The 19,788-nt window shown below is 34.0% G+C and overlaps 2 protein-coding genes across 2 annotated transcripts in view; both read left to right on the top strand.

Annotated features, from left to right (window-relative positions):
• Positions 1-1,212: 1,212 nt before the first annotated feature.
• LOC108555232 (spore coat protein SP96) lies at positions 1,213-3,718 on the top strand. Its single transcript, XM_017910788.1, has 6 exons — positions 1,213-1,306; positions 1,694-1,828; positions 2,292-2,384; positions 2,652-2,816; positions 3,201-3,332; positions 3,492-3,718. Exons 1-6 carry the CDS (start codon positions 1,213-1,215, stop codon positions 3,716-3,718), a joined length of 846 nt encoding a protein of 281 aa, XP_017766277.1.
• Positions 3,719-16,798: 13,080 nt separating this feature from the next.
• The window catches only part of LOC108555249 (glucose dehydrogenase [FAD, quinone]), a 40,402-nt gene continuing 37,412 nt past the window's right edge, over positions 16,799-19,788 (top strand). Inside the window, exon 1 of the mRNA XM_017910809.1 lies at positions 16,799-16,864. The gene's annotated coding sequence lies outside the window, so the exon portion shown is untranslated. The remainder of the gene's footprint in view (positions 16,865-19,788) is intronic.

Raw genomic sequence — 19,788 nt, 5'->3', positions numbered from 1 at the left:
GTGCAATGATTAGAGTGATCTCGTGACTCTAGAGCAGGAAAAATCGAGATCTCAAGATCTCTAGGTCTCCTGAGGAAGGATGCACGACCTTAGGACCTTAGAAGATCGAGATCCCATCGGTCTTCGAGTGCTCTGAGAGAAATTTCACTTTGGCCACGGAAGTTATGCTCTTCGATTCCTTCGATGGTTCAAGGTGGTTCAATTTTCCGATGGCCTGAAGCTGGGGAATAACCCTTATTCCTTCAGTGACCCGAGAGTCATTCCACGACCTCGAGGCTCGAAGATTCAACATCCCAACACCCTTGGGTGCTCTGAACGGAATTCCATGGTATACAGCTATCCCTTCTATTCTGGAGTAATATTTGCACGAACAAGAATCGATAAGTTACCCCTTCCCCTGTAATCTGCTATAACACGCTGGAATTTCGAAATTTTCCGCATGAGAAAAATGAATATTCTAGGAATTTTTTTGAAAAGAAAGAAAAAAAGAGCGAAGTAGAGCTTGGGATTATATATGTGTCTAATATAGAGGATATCACACAGACATTACACAGTTCTAACAGAGAAATGCTTCACCTCTGTTACAGTTCAACAGAGTATTACCACGAGCTTGTTCACGACTGAGTCTTTAAGGTCACTTCTAAACTGACTCTAGGTTCACTGCACTGAGTCAACTCCAGGACCACTCTCAATAATAGGAATGAGATAAATTATTGATTCAAAGACCAAAGTTATTAATTCCAGTTTCTGAATTCTTTTAAATTTTTCCTGCTAGGTAAGGTCGACCTAGACAGGTCTTAATTTCGTGTAAATCAATCTTAAACTAGATAAATGTACTAGATAAATGTACATAATACAAGAGAAAATTTGCAATTGCAGAGAAATCTCATTCCTGTTTTATTCCTTTTCGTATTTTATTTGGATCTATTTACCAATTTTCTGGAGGTACTGTAAAATTGTTGATATATTTTAAATAACATTTATAAATTTTTACCCGGACGATGTGAAATATTTTTGGTATTTTGCGAGGAAAACAATGATCGGTCATTGTTATACGAATCGAGTGAATACACTCTTCTGACCGATTGTTCTGTTAGGTCTCCAGTTACGAGGCTTATATCGAAACACGATTTTTCCATATCACTTGCGTCAGCTGCTTCGCTTCAGGTGCAGTCACCATTCAACGACGTTCGATATCATGTTCCTAACGTTATGGAACCGAAGTGTGTCGTATTCATGTGTACTACACTATTTGCTCTGTTGCTATTGATCACCGGGATTCGTCCTCAGAATTTCGACGACAGAGGTTGGTATATTTGCTTCAACAAGATTTATCAAAATCTTCATACTCCTCTATGCGTAACAACTGGCAAACTAATAAACATTTCATGGTAGCCATTCTAAAATGTAATATATTTTGTCGTAAACCCTCTTACTAGCATGTGATAAACCCTGCGACTACCAAATCAGTCGAAATGACTGTATAAAAATTTTCTAATTTCACAGTTACTAAAAATATGCATGTGAAATTTGAAAAATTATTAAATTTTCGAACGATAAATATTATTGAAGAATTTAACAAATTTTTATATCGTCATTGCACGTGGTATGCTTAGAAGACAGAAAAATCGAGGAATTATTAATATAATATTTATAATATTCAATTGGTAACCTATTTTATATTCGACTGCAGAAACTATCGATGGAAACAATCACAAAGGGTGTGCATACATGCATTGCGAGGGGAATGATGTCTGCGTACACAGGAAATTCCGATGCAAAGACCCCCCATGCCCCAGCATGCTGTTCTGCGCCAAATCTCGTACGGGTGAGTGTCTCGATGATCACCCTCGTTGAAATTTAATTGTGCTGCGAGACGAAGCTCACAAAGAACGCGATTAACCGTGATATAATTCTGTATCGCATAAACGAGCTGAAACAGTGCTCAAGTTGTACAACTATTCGCGTTCAGCTGTTGCTTTGAACAGGCATACGGTAGATTTCGAGTTATCCGACACAAAGGAGAAATGAAATTCCAGAATGATATACATTTCTCAAGGACTACCGAAAGCTAGCTCTTTGTCTATATCGTGGAATTTTCATTTACAACGAAAATTTACAATTTCAAGCGAGAAAACAAACATGTATCTAATTTCTAATAACGTTCACTCATTTGGTTTCGTAGGAATGTTATTTTAATTATGAATAAATAATTTGCGAAATTTGATGTCCTTGTCAGAACGTAACGAATCTATTGTGGTTGATAATCGATGTTAAATTTGTCTTTTAAGAATCTATAAAGGGTCCCTCCACCTGTGACAATGTACAGTGCACCAATGGATACGTGTGTATGTTGAAGGTTCGACGTTGTCATTGGGACGCAAGTGAGTGCATTATAAATTACAGATTATTTTCTGAATATAGAAACAGAATTAACTATAAATGGAAGAAATTTATCGGTGGAAATGTTTATAATTCTGTAATAAGATGACTATTTCCCAAGTAGACACTCAATAATTTCGCTACCACTAGAGTTTAAGTAAAAATATAAATATTGCGTTATTCATAAAAGCCAAATAAATTTATTAAAAATAATTAAGAAAATTAAATGAGTATACGTACTTGTTGATAAGGAATTCCGTATTAATCAGAATGCGAGCAACAGATAGCAAGATGCGTGTCCCGAAAGGAATACCACGAGGGGCCCGCTTCCTGTGCAGGGTTCAAGTGCCCTCGAGGAAACCACTGCATCCTCCGGGAGTCGTTCTGCGCCAGTCCACCATGTAAATTGTTAAGAAGCTGCGGGAAGAACAAAGGTTCACGTTGTACCTGACCTCCATGTTCTTAAAGATTTATGAATATTTTATAATATTCTGAAAATTCCTTTCTCGTCCATATCATACGCGAATATTACTATAATATATAAATTAATTAGAGGCTAATAATTGCAGACAAATAAGAACAAGAAAATTCTGTGAAATTTATCAATTGCAAATATCGATAATTAAAAGTAGTAAAAATATTTTAAATATTCCTATATAATTAATTTTATAGTTACGTCATATCCTTTCACAAAAGAACCAAATACAACAGAATACTCTTGACCAAAGTAACTCAAATCGATAAAATCCTGGTCAAATACAAATTATTTTTTAACTTTCTTGATAACGATTAGTCATTGCAAATGACTATTCCTGCAGAGGTGAATCTGTGGTTTGGAAGATGTCGAAATCTCGGTTGTCCATCAGAGTACCAATGCTTCCTACGAAGACCAGAAAATAACTGCACGAATCCACCATGCAAACATACACCGGATTGCATAATTACGAGAGGTAAAAATTAAGGCGAATTAGTACGTTTCGCGTGCAGATTGCGGTTAATTATAATTAATCATTCTGCATAAACTGCGAAGAAAGTTGCATTTAATTTGACGTGACGAGCGTAATTCGCATAACAACAACGCGATTTGTTACTCCTGTGTAATCTTTCAGAGAACGAAGTGACAAATGAACATTGTCGTGGATGGATGTGCCCAAGAATGCAAACGTGTGCAGCAGAAATTCTAGGTACCTGCGAAGCGAATGAGTGTAATATTAAGAGAACTTGTCACGAGGTGCACGTGATAGCAGCAAATGATTCTTCATCGTTCTCGAGGAGATCCTTGAAGAATAAGGACGAAATACCTGGAACTGATACCGAGGTGCCTTTACTTCCCTAACGAATAGGATTGCTCTCGGATATTAAATGAAAATGTTATCTTTTTCCTTTTTCCCCCCGGTATTATGTGAATCGTGCTTTAAACAGACAGCACTGTAATCATGAAAGTTTAAAATGACTGGAATAAATCAATTTTAGTTGAAACTGGTTCAATGAAAATATGAGGTAATTTATTTTGAATGAAAGTAAGGCGGTAAATAAATTAAATTGTTCAAAATAATAATTTAAGTGAGTTATCTGTCTGAAAAATGAACGTTAGTTCAAAGTTACAAGTCTCGTTTTTAATACGATAGATAAATTAGTGAAATTAATTCTTCTCCCGTTATTTTGCGAATTTTATAAGTTAAATATGTAATTTTTACATTGTATGATTTTACTTTGTTAATTATTGATTTTTATAGTCGAATTAATTAAGGAAATTTAAGATGGAATTTTAACTGGAACAAATTTTATTATAGGCATCTAAGAACAACCATCAGGGAAATGAACTGGAAGGAACAGAGTGAGTTCTAATATTTTTCCATTATTTTTGTGGAATAAATTGCGAAATAAAAGATATTTCTTTAAATTCTAAGAAAGTTTCCGTACATTTTTGCACGTGTGTATAAACTAATATTACTTATTTGAATGTCGAGCACTATGCAGAATGCCTCACACATGGCTGGATCACTTAAAATCGAAAACTGAATTAGACACATTCGAGCTCTGGATAAAAACTGCAGAGGGACAGAAGGATTTTAAGGTATGATCCTTAGATAAATTATTTCTTCACAGAACTCCTAATAAAATAAAAAATTTCAATTACACAGTAGAATATAAATTTCACCAATCTCATTCCTGTAAGAAAATATCGGATTCTCAAATTTTTAAAATTACAAATTTACGAATCTCCTGATATTTAAATTTCAAAATTTCGAAGATCAATACCATCTGCGTAAACTATCACCCCTTCCAGCAAAACTCGTGAAAATACGCCGAGTAGCAAAACGATTTAGTAGATCCAACTGTGATTAAAATTTACTGTGATATGACCGTGACGAGACATAAAAGCACATCCTTTGCTTGCCATTTATCGGACATCAAAGTCACGACGATTCCTCCGAGTCTCGCGGAACCCAGCGTTTCTGGGGCTCTTCACGTTTCCCGATAAAAGCTCTCCAGCATCCGTTATTTCCAGCAATTTCAAGATTGGCTTCGATCTATCAAGGACATACCCGGCTCCGGTGCGTACAGTGACTGGCTGGAGGAACTTCTGTCATCTCGCGGCGAGGAGTTTCGAAAATGGCTGCGAGCGTCACATGGCAAACCCGACGCGGAGGAATCGACATTTCCGGTAGAAGAACGATCGCGTACCACGTCGAAAAATCCATACCCGGTCCATCGTGATACAGGGGTAAGTAGAAGATGAAATTTTAATCGAAAGTCAGACGAATTGGACGAATCACTCGTGGTTATTTATGGCTACGTTGACAGCGGAGAGACTCGTGCATATTACGAAAATGGATCGCCGAGATTGAGTTGCGTAAGTTCGATGGGGTGAATGTGATTCGTAGCACACGCGACATGTACGTGTACAGAGTGAGATTAATGTTCGCGATAAAACTAAAGAGAAATTATCGGGCAAAATGGAGGGTGAAATGGGGTCGGACTGAAAATTAAGCAAACTAACTGTGGAGTAGTAAGTTTGTGGTCATGCTGGGTCGCAGTTGGGTATTAATCAGGTGTTTCTTGATGCTGGGACTGTCAGCTAGTCGAAATGACTGGTTTTGTTTTCGTGATTACTGAAAATATATAGCTGCTTTTGGAGAAATTAATTTTTACTTTTATATTGACGATGAAAATTTATTTTCAGTGTCGACTGTACTAAATAATTTATGTACACGATATAAGTCGATAGTTATAGCGTTAAAAATGCTCCACGGCTTGAATTCTCAGATAGACTTAATTCTCGAATCTTAACTCTGGTTCTTAATCCACAGTTGTTAAATCTCAACTAACTCGATATTTTTCTGACTAGATTATTTTCTTTTCACTCTGTACAACCACTTCAAAAAGACGTTCAAGCACATCTAGCTAAAAGCTTGGATGCATCCTTCGTTCACGCGATAATCTTGAGCACCTGGTCCAGCCCCTCTTCTTTCACACCCCTAACACTCTGAGCCAAGCACTCTTCATTCGCACATCTATTTCTTTAAGCACAAACACTTTTCCTTTGATCAATATAAGTCCTGACACTCCAATAATTTATCATCTTATATTTTCTATACTAATTTATTAGAGCATTCTATACTAAATTATTTAATATTTCAATAATTAATTACACTCTCTATACTAATTTGTCTATTATTTCAATAATTTATCTTATACTTAATCGAATTGACAATAGAGTGTAATGGAAAGTCGACTATTTTGAATTTTAATTTTATCACCAAATTTTTTATAATAGGTCATCAGATTTGCTATAATTTTTGCGGATGATGCGACTTAACTAATAATTAACTTGAATATATAAAAATTAAGTTCGATAGCTAGTGAAATTGTTTATTTACAGAATGTACATTCAACAGACGATTTTAGTGAAAGGATGGAAGAAATTGGGTCTCTTCTGAGGGAAAAGAACTTGACGAATATCCTAGAGAAGATCTTCGTTCCAAGTAGGACTTTGTTACCATCGTACATCGTTTTGGAAACCGATGTTCTGAATAATCTAAGAGATTCCAATTCTCTGTTTCTCAATTACCTTCTGAAGTACCCTTTTTATATAGGAAATCAATTTTTCCCGCTACAATCACCAAGAATCGAGGATGATCAACAGTTCTTAGTAGTTCCCGTGAAGAACATGAAGGAATTAGCTAATTCTCAAATTATCAACTATGATCCTGACATGCAAGATCATCGTGGAGTAATTAAGGAAAATGAGAGAACATCTGGGAAACAGGATAATCTCTCTCTGGTATGTATCTATTTATTAAGTCATTCTTGATGAGAAGAAACCTTGATCTTTTTATTACTCAATTTTTTTTTATTCCTAAAATAATTCCATATTTCGATTTCATAAATTTTAATTAAACATTGTTCTCAGAATATTTTCAACAGCAATTATACATTTTTCCCCGAATGTTATTAATTTCAGTCGGACATCGTGCTCCGATTACCTCGAATTTTAATCAAAATCGTTTGGACGTGATTCGAAATTTAATTCAACAAAAATTAATCGAGATCAACGAAAATGACGTTTTAAAAAATCAGTAATTATGTTAAATTAATAATAAATTAATATCTTCGGTATCGAATGTTTGAAACTTAAAACGTGCATTAATTAAAATTGTCTCCTAATCAATACGTAATTGTTCCCTAAGAATGTTCCAGAGGAGCAGAGGAATTTATCGTCAACCAAAGACGAGCTATCGTCTTTGTGGACTGGATTGCACGAAGATTTTGAGAAGAAGTTACCTAAGAAAGAAGTGCATTCTGTTGAAGATTCTATTGGTCTTTCGGGAGACAAAAGGTTGATGGGTAGGGAGCAGCACTTTGACGACATCTCTGTTGATTTGTTGGAGAAGTTCCTTAAGTCTATGCAGTTCGCTCCGATTGAAAACGCGCCACAGACTTTTGATGAGAAACCTATTGAAGGATATCGCGAAGACGTAAGTTTTATAGGGCTTCGGTATGATCGGAGGAAAGTAAGTTTCCCCGAGGAAGAAACCGTTCTTTACTCGTGGAAGAATACGTGTAGCAAAGCTGAAAAGGAGTCCAGAGAGTCGAACAATTACGAAATCCTTTTCAAATCCTTTTCAAATCCTTTTCAAATCCTTTTCAAATCCTTTACTTTCTTCCAATTTAATATACTTATCAACAAAATTTAGTCGTATCCCTAATTTTATTGCTTTATTATTATTTTCTGCAATGAAAGCTATACATTAGAAATTATTTTATTTTAATTATTATATATTAAAAATTATTTACGAATTTTATTTAATAATTGACGAATGTCATTGGCAAGTTTCATTCGTTTAGAATGCAGCTGATGCTCCACGAAACGAGGAACATGATCGAAAATTTGAATGGAGCTCGATGGATCATAGCCAGGATGCCGAAGATATATCTAGAAATATTAATTTCGAAGATAGCATAAATCAGTTTCCATCTCTCAACGATGATAATGGGAATTTCTCGAATAATCTCGAGTCAGGAATTGGACTGCTCTCTGATAGATCAGGTGAGTTTCCTTCGGTTACTATGATTTACGTCAGTGCGAATCTTGAATAACAATTACAGCGTTCTGTGTCTCTAATCTCAAACTGAAATTCAAACTGAATTGCAATGTAAGAATCACTATCTTTGGGTAGTCGTCCAAGTGGAATGCTTACTGTTAACTTTTCATTCATCTCTTTAAGGTTATACACATATCCCTAAATCTGCATATGTACATACAAAAGGTCCTATATGAGCGTCTTACAAATGGCATATTATATATGTGGGGTATCCCAGAAACGGTAGTACAACCGGGAAGAGAGTAATTTTACGTGAAAAAGCAAATCTAAAATGAAGAATAAAATTTTTTCATTCGAAGCTTCGTTGTTTAGAAAATCGACTTTGAATATTCAGTGAGCACGCGGCTTAAGTGGGTGAACCACTATACCAGCGTACTCAGTGAATATTTAAGGTCGATTTTCTAGACGACGAAGCTTCCAATGAAAAATTTTTATTCTTTATTTTCGATTTGCTTTTTCACGTAGAATCACCCCCTCTTCGGTTCTATCACCTATGCTAATGTATTGATGATTTATCCATCCAAACCATAGCTAAGTGCACGTGTACTGGATGAATATTCAAAGTCGATTTTCTCGATAACGAAACTTCGAATGAAAAATTTTTATTCTTTATTTTCGATTTGTTTTTCACCTAGAATCACCCTTTGCTCAGTTATTCTACTATTGCTGGGATACTTATACCATTATCATTACATAATTATTACACTACCGTTATGGGACTGCTGTATATACTTTCAAAAAATTCCTCTGATACTTTAATTCCGATTTAAACTTGCTACATCTAAAAAATTCCTCTACTATGATTCCTCGACTATGATTGCCCTCTTTTTGTATTATTTCGTTGGTCGAATTAACAAACGAGCTGTTGGAAGCCACGAATTCTCGCAGATTTCGATCGCGATCGACGTATCGTCGTTTAATTGAGATCGATCGTGGAAAAACATCGACAAAGTGATTTATCGTTCGCCATGTTACTCGTCGCGGATCGTTAATTAAGGGAACCCAGCGACGTTAGCTTAATGTTTGGAGTTTAGGAGCAGTCGTGGACCATTGGCGATACGACAGGGGGGAAAAGCGAGAAATGGATCACTGACGACCGATCTCCGGGGAAAAGTTGGCTGAAAACTCGATTTGTCCAGGGCGATTGTTTTAATTAGCGACGTATATGACGTCGTTACGTTGCTTCACTTTCATTTAGCTTCTATTCTAACTACACGGAATCGATTCAATTCGGAATTTTTAGAAAGTCTCGATCGATGATGTAAAGGTGTGATCCTTCTTTTGGTTACTGGTTCAGTTCATTTTTCCATTGATCAGGTTACAAATGAGAAGTAGGTTAAGAGTTTATTATGTTAAGAATGTAGGAAGAAGAGTTTTGTAAGACGTTTTGTAAGCTGTCACGTCGAGGGCTATTTTCACCCCTTTATATGGATAATTGCAGATTAAGGAGAAGTACGTGTTAAATATCTTTTTGTCGACTTTCCTTTGGACAAGAATTGCCATAATTAGTGTCTATAGATTCCGTATATTTCGAAGAAATTAATTTGCTAAGAATTATCTTTTTGTACATATTAAAAAAATTAGTTTAAAGATTCCTTTATTAATATTTATATGAATAAATACCGAATTAATTTTTATTCAGGAAACAATAAAAATCGTATTAATAACAATTTAGTAAAATCTTTTTATTTTCACAGATGAAAGTTGAGATTCTAGATATTAATTATTTGACTTTGATATAACGATATTTAAGTTTGAAATTTTTATAGTTTATTATCACAAAGTATTAGAGTATCGCCATGTTGAAAATTTTAATAAAAAAATTTGAATGAAAATTAATTCGATTAAATATTATTGAAATACTCGTAAAAAGTTTAAGAAATGTAAACTCGTGTATAGACAAAGGAAGGCACACCCAAGTTTCTCGTTAAGAGCTAACTCGTTCGTCGAAGTCTATCAACTGAAGACCATGAAGTGGTTGCGTAACATTTCGTAAATTATTAAGAATCGCTGAGTTGGATAATAGCGGCCTTGCTTGTTTTAAAGATGCAATTTTGTAGATTCATCAGGAGCACCACGCTCATTGTTATCTCGCTATTATCGTTAACTGGAAGCTAAAATCTGCACTCCTGCACCCATAAAAGTAACTGCAACTCTTTGCCAGCCGTACGTTGCCTTTATCCTCCACTGCAAACCAACGTTTTAAAAATAAAACCAACGAAACTCGGATTCTCACAATAGAATTTGCGCAAAGCTTTTGGATCGAGTCCATAACTGTGTCTCGATGGTGTGTGTTTCGAAATATTTCGAAATTCTATCAGTACTGCAATTATTTTTACTCTTTTGACCCGCAAATGCTATACCTTCGTTAAATGCTCATCCATTGGGTAAAAAATTTTTTAATTTAAAATAACCTTTAGAATATAAGCTACAATATAATAATAAGCTATTCCACGTTTCGTGCCCTTTGTATTGTTCTTTGTATATACATCTAGCCTTTCGTTTAGAAATAACACAACCCGGGAACTTCTTGATTATCATAGGTCAAGGCTCGCTTTGTAAAATCAACAATATTGGATCAACCAACGAATTCTTGCAAAATTATGGTAGCATATGCAATAAAGGACAATTGTAAAATTAATAATCGATTGCGAAGCTCTAGAGAGACGTTCGTTTCAGGTAACACTGGATCCCTCGATCATTCCGATCGATCGATGGATACTCATTCAGAATTACCACGGCAACAACCTGACGATGCGAGCGATGACGAAATGGATTTGAATCTTTTCTTCGAGATGAACAGAGACAGTCTCCTACCGTACATACAAATTCTGATGGAAGCTATGAACGAGGAGAATAATCCTCTTAGTCAAGATACAGATCCGAATTCCGACGAAAGTTCAGCGAAATCGTCTGTTCTAAACAGAGTTATCATTGGAGTAAATAAAGAATTTTCAGCCGAATCTAAGTCTCCGAAGATAGAACCAAGTAATACTTTCGTAGACGAAGCTTTAAATGACAACAAAAATTTTTGTGATCCACGAAAATCAATTTCTAAGAACGAAAAATTCGAAAAGATTCCTAAAAACAAATTGGAAGCAATTTTGTCGAATTTAGAGTCGCACAAGGTTTGTATCTTTAATTGATAATTCTAATTTTTCAAGTTTAAGAAAAAGGAATATTTTAATTTCTTTTTATTTAATTTTTAATTATAATATTTTTATTTAATTTAAAGCAATTTTCCGACTAATAATTCTAATCTTTCAAAATTAAGAAAGGAATACTTTTATTTTCTTTTATTTCATTTTTAATAATATTTTTATTTCATTATTTCATCTATTTACTATTTTAATTATTTGTTTATACTGTTGATAGTTATTTGTTTTACTGACATGAGACTTAATTATATTTTTAAACAAGTATAAAGAGAATTGAGTACTTTTCCTTTTCTCTTCTTCTCCTTTCTTTAATAGATGATGTTAGTTAATAAGGTAGCTGAAAGTTTCGAAGTCGCTAGATGCGTGATGTTACAACGTTTTATCTCATTGTAATTTCTTCGCGAAAGATAAACTGGTTTTTTTTAATTTCTCCATCAGGGAAGAGAATTGAGGACACCAGAAGTAATTCATGCAAACGAGGAATCCACTGTTCGTTCCTTTTATAATCTACCTAGTTACGGTGCTAGCAGTGGTGACATTGCTCTTCGGGATTACATCTACGATGAATACAATCGCACGAAACGCGAAGATGAAGATGTAAAGTCGATTGAGAATAATCATAGTTAATATTACTCAATCGCAAGATTTCCTGTATGAAAAATGCTAATAAATGTATAAAATACCAATAGCCAATAGCAATAATAAATACATAAACATACGTAACACGAGAGAAATGTGTAAAATCTTATTTTCAAGCATTGAATTTTAAATTTCAGATCCTGATTTTACAAAATTTTTTAAATTTAAATAATGCTTTCTTCGTCGTTTAAATATTTGTTATTATTTATATGAAGATTTACATGATGATTATTTTTTATAAAATATTATATATATAACCTTGCAGATGTACCTAACACTAAAGCTACCAAAGTAGTCCTTGCGACTGGTTTCAGACGTTTTGTTCCTGCTATTACTGGAAATACAGGTATTTCTGGAAAAAGGAATGCAGCCTTTTAATGTAGACCCGTAAATATAGAAACGTAATTATAAATACCTATTTATTTTAGTTACTCTTCGTTAATCATCCCTACCCATCCATGCTATACTTAGAATTGGTAAATCAAATTATTAAAATGATAAATATCGTTCATAGACTTAATTCGTCAAACATTGTAATTACCTTCATTGAGACTAAAAATTCCTGATCTCCTACGAACACATCTATCCTTCATAATTCGAATTTTATTTCCACAGAAAATGAAAAAAGTCTTAGTTAACAAGTTTCTCATTTACATCACAAAACGTGAAACTGGTCGTTAGCATACATACGCTGAGAACCAGCACGGTGGCGTGAAAAATAAAATATAATAGCAGGGTGACAACAAAATCGAATGAGATTTGCCAAGCATAAATACACGGATATCTAACTCCTACGTCACGAAGTGTCGTTGAGAGAGTAAAATGGTAATAATGTAACATACTTTCGACGAACACACTTTTTATCTTTTTCTGGACTATCTGAACATTCAAGTACTCTAATTTAATCGAAAATAAGTACCTAGAAGTAGCCTCTCGACATGCATCGAGTCACTTGGCAAGCAATAAAGAACACGGACCTTTGAAAAGGCGATGGCTGCCCTAATTCAATCGAATCGAACGTTCTTGCGACACGAAATCTCCATTCCGATCTCCAGGTTTCTATTACGATTAAACACACCCACCGACGATAAGTCATTTACATTACAGTGGAAACCGAGTTCATTACTTCGTTATGTTCTCATTGTCCGTACACGATTGCACCTTTTACGATGATAATGGTACCGTATCGAATAGCAAAGTACACTTTGTACATAATTTGTTGGGAGATCATTCGTGCCTGAAATTCAAATTTATTTAGACTGATTTTTGGTTAATAAGAAGTATTAACAGTACTCCATTTATCTTTAGTTATTAGGAATAATAGTGATACTAAAATATCAAAATATCAAATGATTAATAGTGTGTCCCAGATAATTTAGCTTTCTAGTTTTGAACGAGGAAAATGGAAACGAGGAAAATAACAGTAGAAATATTTACTTCATGCCAGTATTAATGTGACAGTATTGTCTACTATATTTTAGTATTATTCTAATATAGGGCTTCTCAACGAAAATCATCCAATGAGGAAATTAGGGGATCATGAACTTCATGAAAACTTCAAAAATGACCAGCCCTATTTTGATTAATTAATTTTGTTTCATAGGTGTAATTCGACCTTTTGTGAATATGAAGAAAGTAGATAAAGGGAGCCATTGAAAATGCTGATGTCCACAGAGGAATCATAAGCCAAAAGAATAAATTTATCTAATAAATTCGTCCCCTGAAATATGAACATGTATTCGCGAATCACCCTCTATAATAAAATTATCATAATATTACCATAAGATATACAGTCTAACATAATTACTCCGTATAAATGCAACGTTTTCAGAAATAACATACATTATTCATCAGACCTAGCACTGAGAAGTGTCATCGATTGGTCAATCTCGTTGAAAGTGTTGGCCGAAATGAATCACGAAAAACGTAAAGAAGCTTTACATAAGTCCTCGAATACATTTCCAAGCTGTCATTAATCTCCTGTCATTAAGTTCCTCGTGTTACACATCCACGTTTGCGGGAATTACTTTCTTTTAGATCCCTGTCGTTACATTCCAAGAAAAACAGGACTTGCTTGAACGAAGGCGCGCGAACGAATGGATTCGTCAATAATTACGGATAATTGTTGCTATTACTGCAAATGATACTTAAATGGAGCGTTTAGCAAATTTTTCGGAATACCATTACGCTTGTTTCGTTTGAAAAACGGAAATCGATGCGAAATTTTTCGAATGCTGTCGATTACTCTGGAAGATTTTCTTGCAATGATCTTTTTGCGTACTTTTCTTCGGTGATTAAATAGATTAAAATCCATTCGATGAAACTCATCGCCAAAAATATTTCCTACAGTGGACGATGGTTAAGGAAATGTTCAACGCGCCATTTAAGCGAACCATTTGTAATGTAAATTCGACAAGTGCAGTGAATGAATCAGAATCACAAAGAGAAAAATAAACTGCCAACAGAAGCCAATGAGAAGATGTGTTTATTACACGTGAATCAGGGATTGCAGAAGTAATCAGTGACACATAATTAAATATATTCCGGAAACAGTGCAATTTGAAAGAAATAACAAATTACGATGATGAGTTAGTGGTTTCAATGTTTAGGAAAATTATACTGGAAAAAATGACGTAGTTTGAAATATGGGTTATATAGACTGGAAACAGATACGTCAAGAAAAGCTGCATATTAATATTATTATATACATGTATTTAAATAATTACTATTTAGATACATACCTTAAGCAAATTGACAAATATTCCTTTAACGATACCAATTTTGCCAGCATCTTTTTCTTCAATAATTGGCACAATTTTATTCCATAAAAATAGCGAATAAATATCTCGTTACCCTAAAATGTTCATAAATTTTGTGTCATAATTTTATAATTATCTATAGAATTGCTATTTAAATACATACCTTAAGCAAATTGACAAATATTCCTTTGACGACATTAATTTTTCCAGCATCTTTTTCTTCAATAATTGGCGCAGTTTTATTCCATAAAAATATCCAATGAATATCTCGTTATCCTAAAATGTTCATAAATTTAGTGTTATAATTTAATAATTGTCTATAGAATTACTGTTTAAATACTTACCTTAAGCAAGTTGACAAATATTCCTTTAAGGATACCAATTTTTCCAGAATCTTTTTCTTCAATAATTGACGCAATTTTATTCCATAAAAATATCCAATGAATATCTCGTTATCCTAAAATGATCATAAATTTTGTGTCATAATTTAATCATTGTTTATAGGAAAGAAACTTACCTTGCCAATCCTCGACTCGTTCAAATTGAATGCACACTTTTCCCTTTCTTTGATTATGCTCCCCTAATGCAATTACTGTTACAAAAATGAAAAATGTATCAACGTATTCGGAACTTTCCATTCTCGCATTATATTAATATTAGAAATATCAATGAATAATAGGAGATAATGTGAAAATATCGTCGAGTCACGATTTGTCGATGCAGTTATTTTGTTCGGCTAATCCTCGACTCATTCTAAGCTAGTGACGATGCTTATAGATAAAGCATTATTATACAAATCGAAATGGTTGATGAAACATAATGCAACCGATAGGTGAAATGCGATTTTACATGTAGATATCAACGCGTAACTGTCAATTAAAAGTTAAATCTGTTACGTAATTGGAATTTCAATTAATTAAAGGTTTGGATATGTACGTCCCAATTAATGATACGTTTTAATTAATCTGAAACTGTTGTGCAAGATATAACGAATATCGCGATGCTCGTTGATTTTATAAAAATTCGTCAAGCGCATTTCATATTGATGTAAAATGTCATACACGTACGTATATGTATGTGCAGAGAAAAAATTGATAAGAGCCCTTTTCCCAAATACTTGAAAAAAAAATTTTTGATGAAAAATTATACGAAAAGTTATTTAGGAATTATTAAATTATTAAAGGAATATTTGAAGATGAATATAAAACATAAAAAGAGAGGAACGTGTTTGGAATTAAATTACAAACTTTGTTCAAAAATAAATGTATGAAATTATATTTATAAATCAAATCCAATTAAATGCAAAAATTTCTTTCCACAGTGATATTTAATTATTTTAATGATTGAATCTAAAATTCTTCCATAACATAATCCAAAATTCCGTTCAAAAACCTTGACCCATATACATTGTAGGCTTCCTAAATCTCATCTCAGTAAATTCTTTGGAAACCTTTCTACGTGTTATATAAATACCACTTTTCGTGGATCAGAAGTTTGTTAAAAATGCCCCAAATCTTCCAAAATTCACGTGAAATCCCTTAACACAGAAAGAGTAAGAAAAAGACGCCAAAAACATAAATCACTTTCGCGATACTGAAACAAGAGCAGCAAAAATAATCGACAAATAAGAAAACGCGTGAAGAATTTCTATTACAAAATTAATAAATATTTTTTCGATCAACAACTAGTTCCTGTAAATACTTTCTACTTTCTTCTTCCGCGAGTGAGATACTTCCCAAACAAGGGACAACGAAATCGAGAAAATCAGGAATCAAAACCTATCGAATTGCTATAGCCATTTCAATTTGTATAGGTTTTCGAATAGAATTTTGGATTGTATTGACATCTTTGACTAATATCGCGGTGAGCTAATAATTTCACATAAATAAAGGAATCAAAGCCAACGTGATAACGAATATCCTGATATCCATTGCTCAATATATCGCGAGATCGAAGTATAATCGTTTGTTCAGAAATTCCTGGATCCTATTTTTAACGAGTTAATTCGAATTTCTCTCTTCCTCTTAATCTCTTCGACAGCGAGCGTGACGAAAATGGCGAGATGGCAGCGGCCGCACGGATCATTTCCATAAACTGGTACCTGGCAGAAGGGAAGGCAAGAAAGTGGTGGAAGTTGTCGAATATTACAACCTCGATGGAGAATGGTATCGGGCTAGTCTGCTGTTGATCGTGGCACCGTGAACCACGATCCTGTTCTTTCCGCGCGTACCGTGAGCATAAACACGCCGGGGATCCTCTGTGTCGCAAGTGTGAAACTCGACACGAAAGGATAACAGGGACCAACGAACTTCCAGAGGTGAGTCTCACTCTATATACGAATATCGATACATAACGAATAAAAGAATCTAATTTTCGAGAAAAAAAATATTAGAAGAGAGGAATTTGTTTTGGCACTGGTATCGCGGTGCTTGGCAAATATGGGATTCGTTGAAAAGAAATATCCTGGCGGAAAAATTTAACGCGATGAAAAAATTGTTGGGTATCAAGCTTGTGAAACATTTGATATTGGAATTGAAGTATTTGGAGCTTTCTGGATTAGGTATTTAATGCGGATATATATCTATTATAGATGGTATTTTATTTTTGGTACTTTGTGGGAATATTTATTAATATATTTTATATATATATTAATAATATTTAAGGAATATTAAAGAGTTGGAAAAAGTATATAGCAAAAGGTAGGATATTATATAGACTCCTAGGTGAATTTGAAAAGATAGGAGAACTTTAGGATGCATTTAATATTGGAATTGCATGCATACCTTATGAAGAATTTAATATTGGAAATATTGATGTAGAAATATTGATAGACTGTTGCTTTATTTTTGGTACTTTGTGATGAATTAGTTATATAAATTTGAAAAAGAAATAGTTTCTAAAATAGTTCTTAGTTGAGAAACAGGAAAATTTACCGATAGAAAAATTTATTTACTATATCTAATATTCTAAATATTCTAATTATAATTATTAAAACCCGTCTTATGGAGAAAATAAACTATATACCGTTTAAAATAAACAAATTCACCTTTGTATAACTAACTTTAATTTTCTGTCATTTATTTATCCCGTTTTAATAAAATATAACTTTTGTTTTTAATAATAATTATTCTCAACAAATTATCTGCGCGATACACGTGATATGTACTTTACGAGAATTGTCCAATAATTTGACACGAAGATATTACGCAAATTAATTTTGAAATATCCTTTTAATTATACATATAAAAATATACGATAATTCAATACGTTCGAAATGTCGACTCAAATTTATCCACACCAATTGTTCGATTCCCTGTAATAACACAGAATTCAATACACATTTTCATCGGTGGAAAAACCAGAAGATTTCGAAATTTTTGCGAAGTCTGAATTTAACGAAATAACTTCGTTAAGAGAAAAGAAAGAAGATGAAATCTTATCGATCTACACTCGAATCCAGCCACTTCCGTGTTTTAACACCCTGCAGCGACAGAAAATTTGATTCGAATCTCGATCAGTATGAGAACCAGCGGATTTCGAAAATTTTGCGAAACCAGAATTCAACGAAATATCTTCATTAGAAAAGAAGAAGAAAAAAGAAGAAAAGAAAATGAAATCTCATCGATCTACACTCGAAGCCAGCCACTTCCGTGTTTTAACACCCTGCAGCGACAGAAAATTTGATTCGAATCTCGATCAGTATGAGAACCAGCGGATTTCGAAAATTCTGCGAGAGCTGAATTGAACGAAGTGCGTTCGTTACAAAAAGAGCGGAAAAATATGAAATTTCGTCGACGATCGCACCGCCCTGCGACGATTGTTCTTGGCGGAAGAAGTCGAGGCAGGCTTCTCTTTTTTTCCTCTAAAACGGAACGTCGCAAGACTCGTTAATTATAATCGCGAGTTCCGTTCTTTCACGTTTTTCGTTTAAACAATGCCCTACCGGCGTAGCGGAGTCGCGCGAATTGTGTAACGCCGAAAGAACGACAAGACGAGATAATCAGGTGGAATGCGTGTATCCGAACTTTGAATCTAATTACGTATACGCTATGTGAAACATCTGTCTCTAACGAGGAATAAAATCAGGCATTACGTACTCGAAATTGAGCAAATCGAACGGCCGATTTCCAAGAAAATTCCTTCAGCTCGTTCCATTATTCACGGGTTTGTTAAACCTCTCCCTTTAATCCCTTGGCGAAGAATCCGGCTAAAATAATTGCGCTTAACCGTTTACGTCTAGGTTAAAAGCGATGGTTGAAATTTTATTTCTGATCTCCAATTCGTGGAACTTTGAACGAGAGAATTTCTGCCCCTTTCAGGGGGAACGAAGTGATTAAACGCAAGTAATTAATTACAAAGAGAGAAACACGTTCATACGTACAATAATAAAGCATTTCGCATTGAGATTGAAGACTGGAACTTTGAAAAAGTTCCTTTTAAATCATCCTTCGAGATAATATCCTTTTGCTCTCGGCAACTTTCGAATATTTATACAGACGAAGTATTTTCGCCATTGAGAATTTCTAAAAATGGCGATGCAGAGTTGAAATCCGAGAAATTTGTATTTAATTTATGCTGCGAAATGAGGTATTTTTTTATTACTCAATTTTCGAGTATTTGTCTCTTTTCGAATAGCTTCGACAATATCTTTGTCGATAATAATTTTTGGAAACGAAAATTGAATATTAAAACGTTGAAAATATTTTTCCTAATTTATTCTTCGATGAAGTTAGATATTTTTAAATTTGTATCCTAGGTAAGATATTCGAAGATATTCGAGTGTTTGTCCAACTGAGACATATTTTATACTTTTACCAAGGATTTTCAAAAATGACCAGTCGCAGGAGATGGATTATACAATCGCGACGTGACTCGCAGTTTAAGAAAGCCGTAAAAAAAAACACCACTCCCATTTTCGAGAAGCACAATCGAGTGGAAAAACTCGCGATTCGCTTCTTGGCGATTTTACAATGCGAGACTGGCATTGCAATCAACCTGTTGACCTGGCAAAGAGGTGAATCATCCAAGTATATTTTGAACTTGCTGATTCTTTCACGCGAAGGTCCTCGGAATTTTAATTTTCGCTTTTAATGTATAGTTAAATGCATATATTTTATATGAAAATTATATTATTATACTGTAAATTTATTTGCAGAGACTGAAGCGAATTAATTCGGATATATTGATTTTGGGGCACGTTCATACGTGTTCAAAAAGAATTTTTGATGAGGGAATGACCGA

The sequence above is a fragment of the Eufriesea mexicana genome, unplaced genomic scaffold, assembly GCF_001483705.2.
Source record: "Eufriesea mexicana isolate 0111107269 unplaced genomic scaffold, ASM148370v2 scaffold167, whole genome shotgun sequence".
Lineage (NCBI taxonomy): Eukaryota > Metazoa > Arthropoda > Insecta > Hymenoptera > Apidae > Eufriesea > Eufriesea mexicana.
This window is presented reverse-complemented; position numbering and strand designations above follow the sequence as displayed.

Coding starts and splice junctions, on each gene's coding strand:
- LOC108555232 (XM_017910788.1), top strand. CDS start 1,213: ATGGAACCGAAGTGTGTCGTATTCATGTGTACTACACTATTTGCTCTG. Junction 1,307..1,693: donor TCAGAATTTCGACGACAGAG/GTTGGTATATTT, acceptor ATTCGACTGCAG/AAACTATCGATGGAAACAAT. Junction 2,385..2,651: donor ACGTTGTCATTGGGACGCAA/GTGAGTGCATTA, acceptor CGTATTAATCAG/AATGCGAGCAACAGATAGCA.